At 43.5% G+C, this 17,570-nt stretch overlaps 4 protein-coding genes across 19 annotated transcripts in view; 1 reads left to right on the plus strand and 3 right to left on the minus strand.

Moving 5' to 3' along the window:
• Positions 1-182: 182 nt before the first annotated feature.
• Positions 183-3,100, minus strand: LOC120814184 (pyroglutamyl-peptidase 1). The gene is made up of 5 exons (XM_040169600.2): positions 2,858-3,100; positions 2,446-2,498; positions 2,166-2,282; positions 1,841-2,073; positions 183-1,113 (listed from the first exon to the last, which is right to left on the minus strand). The coding sequence occupies exons 1-5, from the start codon at positions 2,886-2,888 to the stop codon at positions 894-896; spliced, it is 654 nt and encodes a 217-aa protein (XP_040025534.2). The 5' UTR covers positions 2,889-3,100; the 3' UTR covers positions 183-893.
• A 1,864-nt stretch (positions 3,101-4,964) lies between these two features.
• LOC120814161 (transcription factor JunD) lies at positions 4,965-7,044 on the plus strand. Its single transcript, XM_040169583.2, has one exon. It carries the CDS (start codon positions 5,319-5,321, stop codon positions 6,252-6,254), a length of 936 nt encoding a protein of 311 aa, XP_040025517.1. The 5' UTR covers positions 4,965-5,318; the 3' UTR covers positions 6,255-7,044.
• Positions 7,045-7,325: 281 nt separating this feature from the next.
• On the minus strand, positions 7,326-13,869 carry rab3aa (RAB3A, member RAS oncogene family, a). 2 transcript variants are annotated; one of them, XM_040169591.2, is made up of 5 exons: positions 13,708-13,869; positions 11,783-12,007; positions 10,900-11,018; positions 10,173-10,297; positions 7,326-9,645 (listed from the first exon to the last, which is right to left on the minus strand). In XM_040169591.2, the coding sequence occupies exons 2-5, from the start codon at positions 12,005-12,007 to the stop codon at positions 9,455-9,457; spliced, it is 660 nt and encodes a 219-aa protein (XP_040025525.1). In that variant the 5' UTR covers positions 13,708-13,869; the 3' UTR covers positions 7,326-9,454. The 2 variants fall into 2 exon arrangements, with proteins under 2 accessions (XP_040025525.1, XP_077955187.1); XM_078099061.1 differs by lacking the exon at positions 13,708-13,869 and adding an exon at positions 13,073-13,175.
• A 341-nt stretch (positions 13,870-14,210) lies between these two features.
• pde4ca (phosphodiesterase 4C, cAMP-specific a) overlaps positions 14,211-17,570 on the minus strand; it is a 38,183-nt gene continuing 34,823 nt past the window's right edge. For all 15 annotated transcript variants that reach the window (XM_078099052.1, XM_078099049.1, XM_078099051.1 and 12 more), the window contains one exon: positions 14,211-17,486. In XM_078099052.1, the coding sequence (XP_077955178.1) occupies positions 16,986-17,486 (501 nt within the window). In that variant the 3' untranslated portion in view covers positions 14,211-16,985. The remainder of the gene's footprint in view (positions 17,487-17,570) is intronic.

The raw sequence follows: 17,570 nt of genomic DNA on the forward strand, positions 1-17,570 counted from the left end.
TTATTGTAAGGAAAGTTGTATTCATTCTCTGAATCTGTATAGATATGTACCTTTTAAAGGACTTTTATTTATTTATCTATTAGGACTGATCAAGGCATGAAAATACCTTCTTCAGCTGCGAGCAATATGTCTCAAGATTTCACACCGGTAGAGGCAAATAAAATAATGTCTTTTAATTGGTGTTTTAATTATAGACAGCTTCGAGCTGGCTTTTTATTGTAAAGCATCAGTACATACAAAGGACAGACACATTCAGTATATCAAATTTATTACATATTCCCTGAGACCAACACAATTTTATAAGTGTAAATCTGTAAATGTCTTCATGTTCCTGTCGTTTCAAAGTAATTACAATTATCTGGTGCAAGGAAACAAAGCAAGGGAATGGCAGCATAAACCATACTAACAAATCGTGGATCGAAATGAAAATCTCAAATACTGAGCGTACGGACGGACGAGCGGGAGGGGAAGGATGTGAATAGTGTAACCTTAAATGTTTCTCCTTATATAACTTGTAGTTTCAGATACTGCCTTGTTAACACTACTGTCAGGCTGTATCCTCTAACGTGACATGATGTTTCTATTTTCCTATCCTTATCAGAGGCAGAACTATAGAGACACTATAGCTACACCCACTCACAAACACTCAAACCCATCCATGCAAAGAGTCAGTCCACATTTGCATTCAACAGATGCTGTTGGAAAATTTGCAAATCCTTCAAATTTGTAGAGATAGAACACATGGTCTAAACACCTGAATGAATGATGAAACAGTTAAAAGCACCCAAATTCAGACACAGTCTCCTGCATTTGACAACAAACGTGAGCAACATGCCGTCCATTTCTGGAGCGAACATTTGACTATCTTTGGTCAGCGCTCCCTGCACGTGGACTCAGAAGTGCTCATGCTGCTGTTGATGCTGTTTGTGATTACAGCGTGCGTCTTGTTTGGGATCCAGTTCCAGCAACTTCAGCATCTCTTGTATAGCGGCCTGAAGAGCTCTGCCCAGGTCCTGGCTGCTGTAGGGTTTTCCAAGTGGAGGCACATGGATGAAGGCAGAGTGACCCCGTCCCAAGTACAGAGAGGTGTAGTAGGTGTAGTCACACAGATACCTGCCGAGGAAGGATACCAGACAGATGTGAGAGTTAAAGGGGGACACGCAAGTGTCAAAGACTCTGAGTCAACTTGGCAAAACGGTAAAGGCGTTGAAGACTTACACAATGTAACACAAGAGTCATAAGACAATCTTAATTATTAGAACAGACGCATATAGATTTTGTCATTACAAGTACATACATCACAAGTTTATTGTCCGCACAGGCATGAAAATAGAAGTTATGCAAAGTGAAGAGACGCGTGTCATCATTATACACAGATATTTCCTTGTACAGTATAGACAAAATAACAATAGCAATAGCAGAACATATGTTTATTCCACAAACTCGTTTTCATGATAAAATACAAGTCCTACACAATGCAATACCCTATTTTAGTTTGAGACCCACATGTCTTTCCACATTTTGACATTAAAATACATTTCGAAATAAATACAGGTGTAATTAATAACATCAATCACTTCGGCATTGTTCACGCTGGCTCATTGAAATGTGAGACACTGAATAGAAAGGAATCCTCATTAATTAACACTTGTGTTCTCCCCACCCTGACAAAATACCTGCTGTGAAAAGGGACTATTGTTCCCGTCGTCTCACTGGCACACTGCCGTGGCATACTTGGACACTTAGAGAACAAAACGCCATCACTGCTGGTGTTAGTAGCAGCTGGGTGTGTCCTCCTACGACACGTAGAGTGTGTGCGTGGGTAAATCCTTTCACTTACCTCCCAGCATCCTTAGACACAGAAACAGTGACCCCGAGGCCGGAGTCGTTGACCCTTTGGCAGACCGCGTCCATGTCCAGGACCGAGTGTATGCAGTCGGTCCCGCCGTCCATACAGCACTGGGACGCTGGGCAGAAGCTGCAGTTGTCCAGGCGCTTGTAACCGTTGTTGTGGCCACACTGCTCCAGGGTGACAGTGGTGGCCAACCCAGAAACACCAACGTGGACCATCAGCTGCTCACCAGCGGAACACACAGGTGGCAGAGGGTTTTTTTTATTTTCTATTAAGGTTTTCCATGTACAGTATTATGGATTGTATTGACTACCTGTGGCTGGTGCTCTCTCCACAGAGACGGCAGCAGGCCCTGAACAGCCTGGTATTCAACAGGCACCTCACAGACATGAAGGTCCACTGCTTCACCCAGGCCCAAACGCTCCAGCTCCTGAGCACACAAAACGTACATATGTACGGGTCATAATGGGTTTCAAACGCACACAATGAAACTGCATTTAGCTAATTATATCATGTATTTGGCGATTTAAATGTCATATCACTGTCCTAAACTGGCGCCTTCGTTAACAACGGAGAGCCTGGATACTGATTACCTGTACTGCCACCCAGCTGGAGTTCACTGCATGCTTTCCAAAAGGCTCAAAACCTGCAGAGCAAAGAGCAGCAAAAAGAAACTTCACTGCAGCAAAGAAACACAGTGCACATGACTCTCAATTCAAAGTCTAAAGGTTACAAGTTAAACATTAAGTGGTAGCAGAAGCACAGAAAGATTTCTTTCTCCCAGTAAAGCAGTAAAAAGAGTGCAAATGCACATCTTTGATTCCTTATCCAGAACCAGCAACATTTCTCTCTGCAAAATAATAGTATCAATAATAGTATCAATAGTATCAGTTTTTCAAACATGAACACAACCATTAAAGTGCGGCTCAAACCAAGTAGACAATAAGGAAATCCTTTAAGACACACTTGTGTTGTCCAGTCCTCCAACTAACTAAATAATCTCACCTGTTACTATTACTTTCTTCTTATTGGCCATTATCCTCGGTTGTTATGACAACAATTGTCATTGACGGATAATAAGGGAGTCAAATATGCCAAGCGAGAATCCCAGGAATCTCTCCGCTTGCTGCTGTTTTCTTCTGGCTCAGGGCTTGAAGGAAGTGGCACACCAAAGATGGATGGATCATACTGCCATCTACTGTATAGGCATGCCATTCGCCAGTAGCAGCTCATCCTACAGTAACCCCTCTGGGGAAGAAGGGAACCAAAAAATCCACAAAGGAAGACTCTTGTATTTCTTTAACATCCAGACGATCTTAAATTCAACTGTTTCAATGCAATAGAATTTAATTCCAGACGCGTGTGTGCTTAAAATGAAAACTGAGCAGTGTTATTGTCATCAGGGCTGAGCTGAAGTCAATGAAAAACACCCCCCCCCCTCCCCTCCCCTCCCCTCCCCTTCATCATCAATAATAATAACTGTTGGTACAGCCAAAGCATTTAATCGCCAACCAGCTGCTCCAGTTCAGCTGCTTAGTGGTTTAGGGCAGCTCCCAGGTGTGAATGTGTGCAGTGTAACAGCGTGAGAGTGACACAGGGCGTTGCTCAACATGCATGCCCTGTTAGCTTTTCCCAGGGGAGTAAAAGTCAAAGGACATTTCTCTGGCTGAGGAAGGGAAGTTGTTTGTTACACAACCTTGGACACGCTCCATTACCTGAGTTTATAGGACGAACCTTCTTCCCAGTTTGTTGTCATGAAGGCAGAGTTAATCTAAAAGCGCCTAACAGACACTTTTTTTTTCTTTCACGGTGCCGTCCACACCCTTGTTGCGAAATGACTCACACATTCTGGACACTGCACCCTATGTGGCTCCAAACTGGCACACTGAAGAAAATATGCTCTCCTCAGGGTGGAGATTTTTTTTCTCTGAAGAGTCTTTTGTGGTTAGTGTTTGAAACAAACGTCTCTCATTCATGCCTCTTTGGTTACAGAATAAACCTTGATTTCTGCCTCTGAACCACACACACACACACACACACACACACACACACACACACAGACTACACCACCTCCACCAACCACCTCCACAACCTGCACTGCAGTTGCTAACTGCTCTCCTCCCTCAACCCGATCACCTTCCTCTCTCTATCTTGCCTGCGTCACTTGCTATGTCAGCGTTGCCATGGAAACTAATGATGCCCTGTCTGCTCCGTGGTGCTGATGCAGACAGTCTGCTGACGTCTGTGCTGCGTTTAGGCGGAATAACAATATTGTATTTTCCAACACTGGGCCTCATCCATAATGGACGTGTGCTATATTTGTCTCTTAGTTTATTTCACTATATAATGTTCTATTATGTTCAACTATACTTTCTGTTTGGCATCATCGTAGCAATGTCTTATTCTATAATGGTTTACATGGACCTCTTCTTTTTCCATTCTATTTTATAGAATTTCATCATTTAAAACACTATACTACACTACTCCATTTTATTATGTTTTAATTATTTCCTATTATCTCCTATTATGCTCTAATCTATTATATAATTTATGATGTTTGACCAGCCATTTAACACATTTCCACATATTACTTTCATTCGCTGAAACCACGTGGCTTCCTCAATCTACTGTCACTCTTTGCTTCCCTTTTTTCTGGACTTTCAGAGCACTGAGCCCTTGTATCACCACATTTGACGCTCTCGGCCTTGCGTGAGGCCTGAATGTGACCATTGACCCGTAACGAGCTGAAACAAGAGGTGTTTGCATGGATAGTGTTACAAGGCCGATGAAGTGGAATAAAAGATGAACTCTGTTTGAGCACATAACACATGCATTGTCTTCCTCCGGACCCAGAACCTCGTTTTATGTGTTGTGGCTAATCATCTTCAGCTGATAATAATACTCCATTATAGTTTTAAAGGCTTTTGAACGCGCCCCAGTGGAAGGAATATGTTCTGTAATGCCTGTTCCTCTGTGCTTTCCTCGGCCCTCGCCTCTTACACCTTCCCCGCCCAGTCTCTGCCCTCTTTTGGCGACCCTGGGCTTTTTTATTCTATGACATCAAACCACAATGCATTGCACTGTTTGTAGTTTACCTAGAGTCCCCATGGCAATAAAGACCGGTTCGGCCCCTTATTCAAATTACACCGGAAACCAACGTCATTTTGGGCCAATCTGCGCGCTCTCGAGTGACATAATGGAATTTTTGGAGGTAGAAAGCGAGCGAGGTCTGGCGCTGCGCATAGCAGTCGTGCCATCGGGAAAAGACAATATCGTCCGCTGCGCTGGAGCGACGCACCGGAGCCCCCCAGGCAACAAGCGCGACGGATACGCGGGGACGAAGCGGAAGAGGACGCGGGATCGCGTATAGGAACGAGGCGATCAGCTGATTTCCTCATGTTTAGATGGGATTGCGGAAAGATCCGTACTGCGTAACGCTCGACGTCCCCTCGTGTGAGGGTGTAGAATGGAAACAACCCTCTACCCAGGCACCGCGAACACTCCCAGGGTCTCCAGCGTTTACTGCCACAGCACCATGATGAAGAAGGACGTTAATCTGAACCTGGACGACCACAACACCGAGCTCAAATCCAACCCGCTGCGGGACGCGGACGGACTCCTCAACTCCCCGGATTTGGGACTCTTGAAACTAACCTCCCCGGACCTGGAGCGCCTTATCATCCAGTCCAACAGTCTGGTCACCGCCGCCAACCCGGCCTCCCAGTTCCTCTACCCGAAGTCCGCCAGTGACGAGCAGGAGTTCGCGGAGGGCTTCGTCAAGGCGCTGGAGGATCTTCACAAGCAGAATCAGCTGAGCGAAGCGGGGTGCGTCTCCGTGGACAGACTGGAGCTCCTCGGGTCGGCCAGCGCAGTTCACTCCGGCGGGCTTCAGACATCGGACCTCCCCGTCTACACCACATTAAACGGCTATGCGGCCAGTCCGATCGGAGCCACCTCCATCAACTACTCCACGGACACCATCCCCTTCCCGCCGCCTCCATCTCATCTGGCCAGCGCGCACCAGCAGGCGGCCGCCGCGGCGGCGGCTCTGTCGCGGCTCCAATCCGCCGGGTTGGTGAAGGACGAACCGCAGATTGTACCAGACATGCAGAGCTTCGGGGACAGTCCTCCTTTGTCTCCCATCGACATGGACAACCAGGAGCGCATCAAGGCGGAGAGGAAAAAGCTGCGGAACAGGATAGCTGCCTCCAAATGCCGCAAGAGGAAGCTGGAGAGGATCTCTCGGCTGGAGGACAAGGTCAAGAACCTGAAAACGCAAAACACCGAGCTGTCCTCCACGGCCAGCGTCCTCAGGGAGCAAGTGGCCCAGCTGAAGCAGAAGGTGATGAACCATGTCAGCAGCGGATGTCAGCTTTTACCAAACCAGGTGCAGGCGTACTAGACCTCAGCACGCGGAGCGCGGCTCCAACCGTGCGCCGGGGATACGGGCCCGCGTGAAGCGGACCGGTTGCCTTTTGTGACACCAAATCTTTATCGGAGAATTGATATGAGGCGCATTGTACATGCGCCGTCCAGAACAAAGCCTGTAGCTGATGAACAGTAGTAATGTGCACCGCGGTGCAGAAGACAGACCTCGGTGAGAGTCTCCTGGAATAACGTCGGGTGAACCATCGCCGAGTTGTGGCCTCCAGCCTCTTGTGATTCATGAAAACCTGCCATGTGTTACGCAGCAAACAGACTTTTGTTGTCCTAATTTTTTTTGTTGAGGGGAAGCCATGTAGTAAAACTGCTAGAAAGTGGACTGGTGAGGGAGAAGAACTTTTTTTTAATTTTTTAATGCGTATATAAGCTGGACAATCTCAAGACGAGTGCAACCAAACACCAGGGTGTCACAAAGTGCTTTCACCCAACGTGTAATGTAATGCCTTACTTGTTTACAAGCACTTAGCAATGACAAATCTATATATTTTATTTACTGAAACATTTCTTATTTTACATATGGTCTTACTTCTCGTTTTGCTTTTTTTGCAAAAATGAACACTGCATGTCTTGTTGCTTTGGTGTACAGTAACTATATTGTATTTGTTTTTCATTGTGGTGGCTGCGGTGTAGTTCTTCAGTTACCAAACTTCCATGAATGTATGTACGTGCTGAGAAAAGCGCTATCTATCCATGTGTAATGGACTCTCAAGTCTCTACCTGACATTTATTAAATTCACTACATTACTAAAGCTCACAGGGTCTGTTTCTTACAAAGACCGGGAGGCCGCGCTTGCTTTATTAGTTAGAAGGAACGTTTGCAGGAATAGCTTTTTAAATTCACACCTTTGCATATGCTCTTATAAAAAGTGGGTGTTGTATCAAGAGTAGTAGGGGAAGCTGAACCAAACCATAGATGGTCAAACAACTCTCAGGGTAGAAAACGAGGCATTATTGCACAAGTATGCCCTCTGCTGGGCACAAAAAGAAACATCTTATTGACTTTTGGGAATAATTGTTGACCGTAAAACTCTGGCTTTTAGATTTTTTTTTAATTTCCCCACTTTAGCAAATCTGTCAATACGGAAATACAGCACAATTCACACAACCAACACCCGACAGGCAGAAAGTTTTCTATTTACATGAGAGGCAGGTAAAAAGGAGTTGAACAGCATTGCGAAGTGTCCCTAAATCACCAGCAGTAAAACACAATAAATAAGTAAGTAAAGTAACAAAAAATCAACCAACGAAGTAAGAATCAGCGTTCAGAGTATTCACTTTACTTCCCCAACCGTTTGCCCTCGTTCAACGCTGGTGCACAGAGTAGGAAAGCATTACAACACGTGTTGGTGCAAGTCCCACTAAAGTCTAACAGACACCCTCTTGGGCTCTGAACATGTTGAGATGTCTTCGAAAAGAACAATTCACGCCTTTACAGAAACCGTATATTCTCTCACGTACGTTACACGCCCTCCGTAGTGGATTGCTCATTTTGGGTGCGGAGGGAAAGGAAGACTATTGCTCTGAGAGAACAATCTGCTTTTACACCACCAAGTCTTGGAAGCTAAATAACAACAAAACAAACCAACTTCCCTCCAAAGCTGTGCTGAGATAAACCATTTTTAAACTGGAAACTTCAAAGCTGGCAGAGTTTAAATAATCGAATACTATTGAACATCTCCTTAAAAAGTACAGTGCAGCCTGTGATGCATAACCTAGGAAGAAAATTATCTTAAAAAAGTAGATTAGGTTATAAATATGCAAAATAAATAGCTCTATTTTGAAATAACTTAATTGGTGAACATATTGCAGCATGCCTTGCATGACTTATATAAGGTTTTGTACTGTATTACACAAGCAGACAAACAGTAACATCAGAGGGAGAGAACACACACATTTGACATTTAACATGCTTTAAAACATAAGGTTCCCCCATAATGTAGAGATGGAAATACCTTCCATCTGAAGTTGCAGGAGAGGTCTCTGGTATGACAGTGGTCACATTGAATCACATGCCTCTCTACAGAGTGTGTTGCACATTGGATGGAGTGAGTTAAAGTTAAAGTTAATACAATGAGAATGGGGTTGTGGGCTTAACGTGTGAAACCTTTAGCCCCATTTGGTACCTCAAAGTACGGAAACTCCAAGACAATACAGACAGTAGCTCATACAAATAACCGTCCAATCCACCAGAAACGGTTAAAAACAACATCATGCTCACTAAAACACAAGTAGCAACCCATTGTCCTAAATTACTATTGTATAATATACCTATTTATGTATAAATATTATTTAATCATTTTTGAATGCATGTATATTGTTTAAACATTTATACACTCTTCTCAATTTGGTGAGACTATGCGAAATAAAAAAAATACTGCCATCCAATTACACTAAAAGAAATGAATAACAACAACCTGACCAGCAAATCAATGTACAAGGCTTTTGCTATTCTTACATTTATTCCTAAAATTAGAAGAAAAACGTTTAGTTTTTTTAAATGACCCCATGGGGACGTCAAACTCCGACCGCAACCATTTGTAGAAAGTCAATCACAGCACTGACCAGAGCCAGTGGTTTCACCCTACACCCAACAAACCCCAAAATATGTGTATATAAAAACGAAAAAAACAGTATCCACAGCAAAGAATGTATATTTTCAATGGGAATAAAAGTAAAACAAAGTTGTATCCATATAGGTTTGAGGTGTGCTGAGCGGGGCCTTTAAATTGGAGGATCCACATTCTTTAATAGTAAAACCTCAATCGCACACGTCAACAAGGAATGATGGAGTCTCAGCCGTCACTGGTCTCTTATAAGTATGTTAAGAGAAGGATTGAGCATGTGTGTGTGTGTGTGTGTAAACGTGTTCAAGTAAGAAAGGGGATTGTACCGCTGTTAATTGTTTTTCAACCCCCTGACTAAGTTAGCACAGACACACAATCTCTGTATGACTGAGATGTGGACAATGCTCTTCCCGTAGATAGAGGGGCGGGGGGGGCTTCAGGTTGTGTAAATGTGCAAATACGAAGAAACCGAAAGTGGAAGTAAAACCTAAAAAAAAGTAGTGTGGACCTTAGGACGGCAGAAAGAATCTGTGTGTGTGTGTGTGTGTGTGTGTGTGTATGTATGGGGGGAGGGGGGGGGGGGGGGGGGTCATGTTTAGCAAGCACAATCCTGATGGGACCTCTGCGGCTGCTCACTGAGCTGCGGTCCCTGTTTAGTGCCAGTGACATTTGGGTCGTTGTTGTCCAAACTGTCTGACATCCGCTCACAGATGATGTCCACCAGCCGCTCAAAGGTCTGCTTCACGTTAATGTTATCTTTAGCACTTGCTTGAAAATGCTCGAAACCTGCGCGGGACAGACACAGAGAGGCTATGATTCTCATATGAAGCGGTGGTCAAAATTTCATTTTGGATTTGTGGAAGTATTTAGGAATTAAGTCCATTCACAAGTGTACCAGATTATACATAAAATTAAGTACAATTACTGTCAAGTTACATGTCGGACTATGACTCAGTGTGGCTAATTCCTAAAGTATTGTTTATTGACGTAGCTGCGTTTGATTTACAATCACGTGAGCCTAAAGGATTGCAAAGTCAGTTTCAAACCTGGGGAAATTAGGTAACATGGCAGAATAAAAAGTTCAACTATTATAAGGGCATGCCAACTAATTAAAGACGACATTTTTTGACAAAACAATAACTTAAAATGAAGAAGAAAAAAAACATGCTAATATAAATCTACTGCAAATGTTTTGAAGCATACATTAGGAAGGTTATTATATGGTCAAAATGATCTATCCTTTTCTTTGATGCACCCAGGAGACGAGCCATGGTGGAAAAGCAACACAGTTTTACTGTGACCAGCTGACTTACCCAGCTGTTCTGACAGCTGTCGGCCCCTCTCTGAGGCCACCACTCGTTCATCCTCCATATCACACTTGTTGCCCACCAAGAGGACCTGGGCATTGTCCCACGAGTAGGTCTTGATCTGGGTCGACCTGTTAGATGTAGAACACAGGGTTTTGCTATATTATCTAACAGAGAACCACAGAATTGTTTATCTTAGGTGAAGTCGTACTAGAACAGACCTAAAAACAAATGCTTTGACTTCTGAGAAAAGACACATTTATGTCTTTTACCTCCATCAGTCTCATGTTAACCAAAGAGAATATTTTTGAGATACGAGAAAGTGAAAAAGCCATTTGAAATAGCTTAAAAATAGTGACCATGGTAACACAACACAAGCTAACCGACGAGCTTCTAATAAGTCAGGTTCAACATAATTATGAAACCACTAATTTAACTAAAACGAAAACGCGACTTACTTTCGGTAGAAGTGTGACTGAGCAGTGAGGGTTAATAGTGCTTTCCTCAGTAATTTCCCTTGCCAACAGTTGCAACAGAACTGGATAAAATGCAGGACGTGTTTGGAACATGTCCCCCTGAGTACTCGTCTGGTTGCTCAATCCGTGTGCATCTATGCGTCTCGTTAAACCCTGATCTCAGAAATCCAGACCAAGAAAGGGGAGTGAAATTAGCTAAATAACATAGTATGTTCTCAAGTTGTCACACACACACACACACACACACACACACTCACCAGTCCTGGACGGCGTTGAAGGACTCCTCGTTGGTGATGTCATACATGAGGATGAATCCCATGGCTCCCCTGTAGTAAGCTGTTGTGATTGTCCTGTAGCGCTCCTGGCCAGCAGTGTCCTAAACAAATACATTTTAGCAAATATATGTTGGTCATCGTCTCATGGACCCGATAAACGTGTTTTCGCTCAGGTTGCCGTCTAAACACCCTCATTTCCACGTAGGATTAAATATGCATTCGGATTTTGTCTGCAGACCATTGTCACACAGCACATGCAAAGGATTTATTCTTTATGCATCGTGCCGCCCGATGATTGCCAATGAACATTGAGCCAAACTCCCAAGATCACGAGGTATTCCTCTGCTCCCCCCCCACCACACACACACACACACACACACATTTAATAAGCAATTGGTCCCAGGCTCGGGCTTTATAGCTCATGTTTAGAACACTTCAAGGGTATTGCCGTTGCGCAGCAGATGAAGTAATTCCAGGGACAGCTGGTAACCATTAGAGACACGTGGTAATAGAAGCTGCTGGGGTCACATGTGTGATGGAACATGAAAACTCGGCATTCTTACGAAAGACACTGCAAGTAGAAATATAATTTACGTTAGTTCTGTTGATTTGAAAATACTTTTAGAACTGCCACGACTAGTTGATTATTTAATTGACAGACGATTAATACAGACGATTAACGTATTGGATCATTTATTAATTAGGCACGTTTCAATGCCAAAGGAAGCAATAAGCAAAGCAAAGCGAGTTTTCATTGACTTCTCATAACTTTTTAAAGAGTCTGGAGTAAAAAGTCAGCTATTGAGAAGCTACTGTGATTCCCTCCCTCCTTTCCACCTAAATGCATGAGTGTTCACTTCCTCACCCATATCTGCAGCTTTATCCTTTTGTCGTTCCTGTAGATGGTCTTCACCTTGAAGTCGATGCCCACCGTGCTGACGAAGGCTGGCGTGAAGGAGTCGTCCGCGTAGCGGAAAAGAAAGGAAGTCTTTCCTACGCTGCTGTTGCCAATGATGAGGATTTTAAACATGTAGTCAAAGTTCTGGTCCGAGGACTCCTTCTGTCCGTATGTGGCATTTGCAGACGCCATCTATGCAAAGATCAAGACCTCATGTTAATCAGTTCCAGGGAAGTTGATTCAAGTAACAGAATGTAACAATAGATAGACCTTAATAATACCTAAAACAAACAAAACACAACCACACACACACGCACACACGTCGAATTAAAGCCTCCCGGACATTTTCTCAAAAGAACACGTTATATAAACCAAGGTAGCGCTGTTGTATCTCATCAGATCAGAATAAGTAGGCACTGTTCTCAAAAGTGTGTGTCAACCCCGTGCAGAAACAACTCCTGTTGCTGGATGAAACATTTCATGTTTGCATGAATGGTAAAAATGAAACACCCTGCCCGTGTCACCTTTGAGCAAATTCTGCTGTTTAAGATTAGGACACATCACAGATTAGCCCACCTTTCATCAATCCGTTGATCTATAATTAATACAATACAATAAAAAGATGAGCAGGTTTAAGACACATGAAAAGGAAGCTGGTGATGTCAAGACAAACAAGACCACCCCCTGATAAGACAAGTCCCTGAAGTTATTAATACATATAGAATTACAATAATAGATAATACAACACATCTAGAAATATATAGAAGGTTAAAAGGGTGTATAACGAGTTGGAATAATCAAGTCAATTAAACATTTTGTAGACGAAATGTTTATCTTGATTGGTTTGCGCTCTTCCAAACTCCAGAGGTGGCGTCTATGAATCTCATCACAATCCACAGCCCATCCTGGGGCACATCTGGGAGGATTACCGTGGAAGTAATAACTAGCAAAGCAAATCATCACCATACTTCAGACCATCTAAATCCACTCTGTGAAACAGCCCCATCACACCCGGGACGGGCTTAACAAGCCATTATGGCCCGCTGCGTGATGCCAAGTCGGACTCCTAAAACACAGTCCGCTGACGGTTATCCAGCGATGTTATTATGAAGCAGTTTCTCCGAGGGGGGGCTGCGTCAATACCAGCAGCCGATACCCAGCCCGCAGGGTTCCCACATTTCACGTCAATAACGCCTCAGCGGGATGAGAGGCCGGAAGTGCCGCAGCTTAGCGGACTTAAGCATCGGCTAAACGAACCATCCGGCGGCTCCTATCGGGGCGGCACGAACCCGGTCCGAATACAACTCCTAACGACCACCCGCCGAGTTCCCCCCGAATAAACTCGGATGAGGCGGGTCACGCCTGCCGGGCCAGCCGACAAGTTTCTGAACGCGACGTGATGCGAATAAAGTTAGACGGCCTGAAACCGTCTCCTCGTCGTCAGTGGAGCTTATCTCGCGTTAGCATGGCTACATATAAAATGCTAGCTGCTTTGGAAGAGGTTCGCGTTAACTGGAGACGGGGAGGAGGGAGGGGACATTAACGAAACATTACAAGGCATTTTTTTCATGCATCAGTCAGCAGCTACTTTTAATAAAGCCCCGAAACACGTGTTAAAGACGTGGAAGCGATACAGATGCGAATGTGAGTTTTTAGCCTTTTTGAATCGCCACCTGTGATGCTAACGCACCGTTACCGGCTGATAAAAGCAGCAGCAGGAGCTAGCTAAGCATCCCAGTTAGCGTTATGTCAAATGAAGGTCTTCCTTATTCACGACTTAATTATCTGTCAAAACCCAGGACACGGCGAGGGACAGACCACCCGAATAAAAAGCCCTTGAGACCGGATGGACTTGACCTGGTCCCGCAGTGACAGATAAGCGCAGGGTTTACCGTTAACGGTGTGTTTTATCCTCGGCTTCCCAGCAGCGGCTAGCCAAGAGTCCAGCTTTGCACCTGCAGTAACATAAGCGGGTACAGAGCGTAAGGATGATTGGCAGGACTGTTGGCCAATCAGAGAAGGGCTCCCGTTCATTCAGCCCAGCCCTTTAGAAAATTACTCATAGGCGTCAATTCAGTATTATTTGTGCAAATCAAAAGTGAATGTAGTAGTGGTGAGTGAATGGTGGGATACCAGAGAAATCAATGAGAGCGTTGTAGAGGTGTTACAAGCAAAATATACTCATTATGGAGAAAATCTTTCTGAGTGTTAAATCATATTCAATATGCAATTGTTGTTATTATTGTTACAAATCCACATATGGTTGAGGTATTGCTACCTCTCTTATGTTTCTTAGGTTGTTTCATCTATAGTTTAAGATCACGATAGTATTATAACAAGAGGATTCTGCTTTACTGTTTGATATTATTATTTTTGTTAAAGCAGACAACAAGACTTAGAGTGAATAGTTTTTCTTTTATTGGCAAGGCATACAGTTCTAGTTAGAGAGAGGGCTAACAGTTGGGATTGTCAACGCTGCAGTCGTAGTTCATGATCTTTGTTCTATGTCTAAAAACGGAAATACTGATAGGATGACTTGAAGTTCTGTGACTAAATAATCTTCACTATGAATCACATGAAACACGTCTGAGATTAGCACACTTACTGTAAGATCACGTGATTGTGAAAACTGAGGAAGACGGGAGAGATGTTTCAGAAAACTCATACAGAAATCTGTCACTAAACATTTTTTATACAAAGAAAAACATGAAAGTGAGTATTTTTGCTTATGTATCACATTATTTGCAAGCAATAAAGTAATGGAACGAGAAGGAAAACAGCTGAGTTATGGTTGAAATTTGTCCCGTGTGACTTTCTAAACATTAAGTTATACTACACCTCCGACAAAAAAAAACTACTGTTCCATTGTTTTCTGATAGATAATATAGAAATAATAAATAAAATGTACACGAAGAGCTGTGAAGAAAACTGTGAACAAAATCCAACAATTAGTGGCATTCAGAGAGACAAACTAATGTTTGAATGTTGTGCTTTTAAGCTGTTAAATAGACCTTAATATTGAAGGCATCCTTGGTGCTGTTAATGGATACCGAAAGGATTGCAAATGTTTAATCCAGCATGACAGTGAAGACCGGAAAAAAAAAAGCCAACTTTGAAAATAAGGCGTCAAAAACTGTTTAGCTTGTTCACACATTAACACGGGATTCACTCTGTTTCATGGTATTTGAATACAAAATTTCTCCTCAGACTAAGTTCAGTAAATTATCTCTATATTCTTATTTAAATCCTGCAGCCAATGACACGTCCATTACAAAAACAAACTTCAACCCCTCCAACATGTGACCTTTGAGAGCTGTAGTGGTCCAGCCCACACGATTCCATTCAACCACCCGGCTATTTGCTAAAAAAAACAGTCACCATACATGTTCAACTGTACTGGAAGTGCAGAACTGTAAAGTACCATACAAAGTGCTTTGGTTTTTTCTTAGCAAACACATTAAAAAAGTCAACCCAGTCATTCAATCGCACACACAAAAACACATCATTGGTTTAAGAAAATATCAATTTCAGTTACAGTTACTGTTTGAACAAGGACAAAAATCACTGGGGTCAGATTGGCACACAGAGTGCTACAATCAACCAACTTTATCAGTCGCTGATGGAAAGTAGCCAGTGGCAAAATGGAAATTACAGTACGGGTTGTGTCATGCTTGCTTGGCACTTGTTTTGTCATTGACTTTGTCCCTGTGAAGAGCGAAATATTGATCAATGAGAGAAAAAAGATGAAAAATGTGGCATATGAAACAGTCTCCTCGATTATTTTCTTTTTGCAGTTATAATGATGCTACCATGCTTCTTTTTAAACCCTTGTGTTTCTAACACACTGCCGCTGTCAGTTTAGAAATGTATGCAAGTGGATGTTTCAAGAAACTGCATTTTAGGAGGTTGATGCTCTGTGTAACATATTGTGTAGTATTCATGGCCGTGCTGCAGCGTTTAGTTTTTGCATGATGTCTGTGCTGGTTACTTGGCAGCAAATGAAACAGGTTTTTTTTTTTTTTGTCAACAGCCTTCAATGAGTTCATGTCTTCGCTCAAGCCCTTAAAAAACACAATGAGGGCTAGTTAAAACCGTAAAGTGCTAAACTTGAAGGCAAACTGATAAAAGGGGTGCAGAATGCGAAGAACGACAAAATAAAACAAAAAGACAACACAAATAAAAGAGAAATAAAACTGAAACATATCTGATATTTTGGGGAGTCCTACAGTGAAATACGTCTTAAATGCATTTGTTCACATTGCAAGAATTACCTCCAATGCCAGAACGTCAGTCCCACTTATCACCACTGGGAGGCGCTATGTGCATAGTTCTCATTGCTTTGGATGTAATTCGTTGACTATACAACGCGTCACTGACCCTGGCTCAGATTGGCCGCTGACACTATCATTGATTAGTTACAAAAAATGGAAATAGTAAGCATTAAATGTCGGCTACTTTGTTATGATTAAATCTTTCTGAAAATGATTGCTGAATAAAATTAAATGGGCTGTGCAACGTCACCTGAAAGGAGGGCTACTTATACAATAATCACTCAAAATGTCAGCTACATTTAAAGAATCCTGCATAGTTCCTTCCTGCCATTAATTTGCTGCTCACACTGTTTCGTAGTCTATTCACTGTATCTTCATTCAATGTATTTCACTGCATGTGAACCTAAATAAAATATAACAGAATAAACAAATGCATGCAAAACCCTTTAAAGTGTAAGTTTGGCAAAATGTCTTACAAGATGTTGTTGTGTGTTTACTATTTTTTTGCTCATTCATCCCTTCCTCAATTTCTTCACAAAAGAGGAAGACCGCTCTGTCGTTTGTTGTAGTACAGCTTGAGTTGGCCGTTAACGGGCTTGTTGTCCCCGTAGAACTCTATCCACAGTATGTCTGACTGAGAGACACAGAACGAAGAGGGACTGCTCCGGAACGCCGGACTTCCTGTCCTCTATTGGAACAGCGACTGTCTCCCTCCAGTGTAGAACTGCAGACAGTCTTAACTCCTCCCAAACCCCACCCGCACTCCCCGTCGCGAGGGTCGCGGTGCCCCTGACCTCGGGAGCCAGAGTTGGTGGTGCTGGATTGGAATGGGAGAAGGAGAGTGACAGGAGGAGGCAAGACAAACAAAAGGCCAAAAGAAATACAACTTTTGACGGGTGCTATGTGCCAAGTCGGAAGCGTGGTACGCCAGAGACGCCTTCCTGGTCTGCTTCTCTGTCTTCGGCCATATCAGAGTCTAAAGAAAACGTCCTGCCCGAATCTGTAGAGAGCTTTTTGGTGAGTAGGCGAGTCGTAGCAGATCCCGCATCGCACCTGCTGCCAGAATCAGTTCTGGAGAGTTCAGTCCCTCTACTGCTGCTAAAGCCCTCCTCTTCCTCGGGTGGACTCTCTGTATCAGACTCTCGCTCTTCTTCCAATGTCAGCTCAAACTGGAACTTGTCGGCCGAAACGGAGCCTCCGCCCCCGATGAGCGCTGAGGATTCCCCGGCGCGGGCTCCTTCCTGCTGGTCCTCCGGGTGGGGCGAGGGGCTGTGGGGGATCATGCTCTGGTACCACTCTCTGTTATCCTCCAGGGTGTCCAGGATCTCCTGAGCGTCGGGGTGGACGAGGTCGGCCCACGTCTCCCACAGAGGATGAACAATGTAGTCAATGAAACCCACCTGGAAGAGGGAGGGGTGTTTTATATCAATACGGGGAATTCCCTTCAAGTGCTGAATTGTCTTTTTTGTCAAAAAGACAATTCA

This window comes from Gasterosteus aculeatus, chromosome 3, assembly GCF_964276395.1.
Source record: "Gasterosteus aculeatus chromosome 3, fGasAcu3.hap1.1, whole genome shotgun sequence".
NCBI classification, from domain to species: Eukaryota; Metazoa; Chordata; class Actinopteri; order Perciformes; family Gasterosteidae; genus Gasterosteus; species Gasterosteus aculeatus.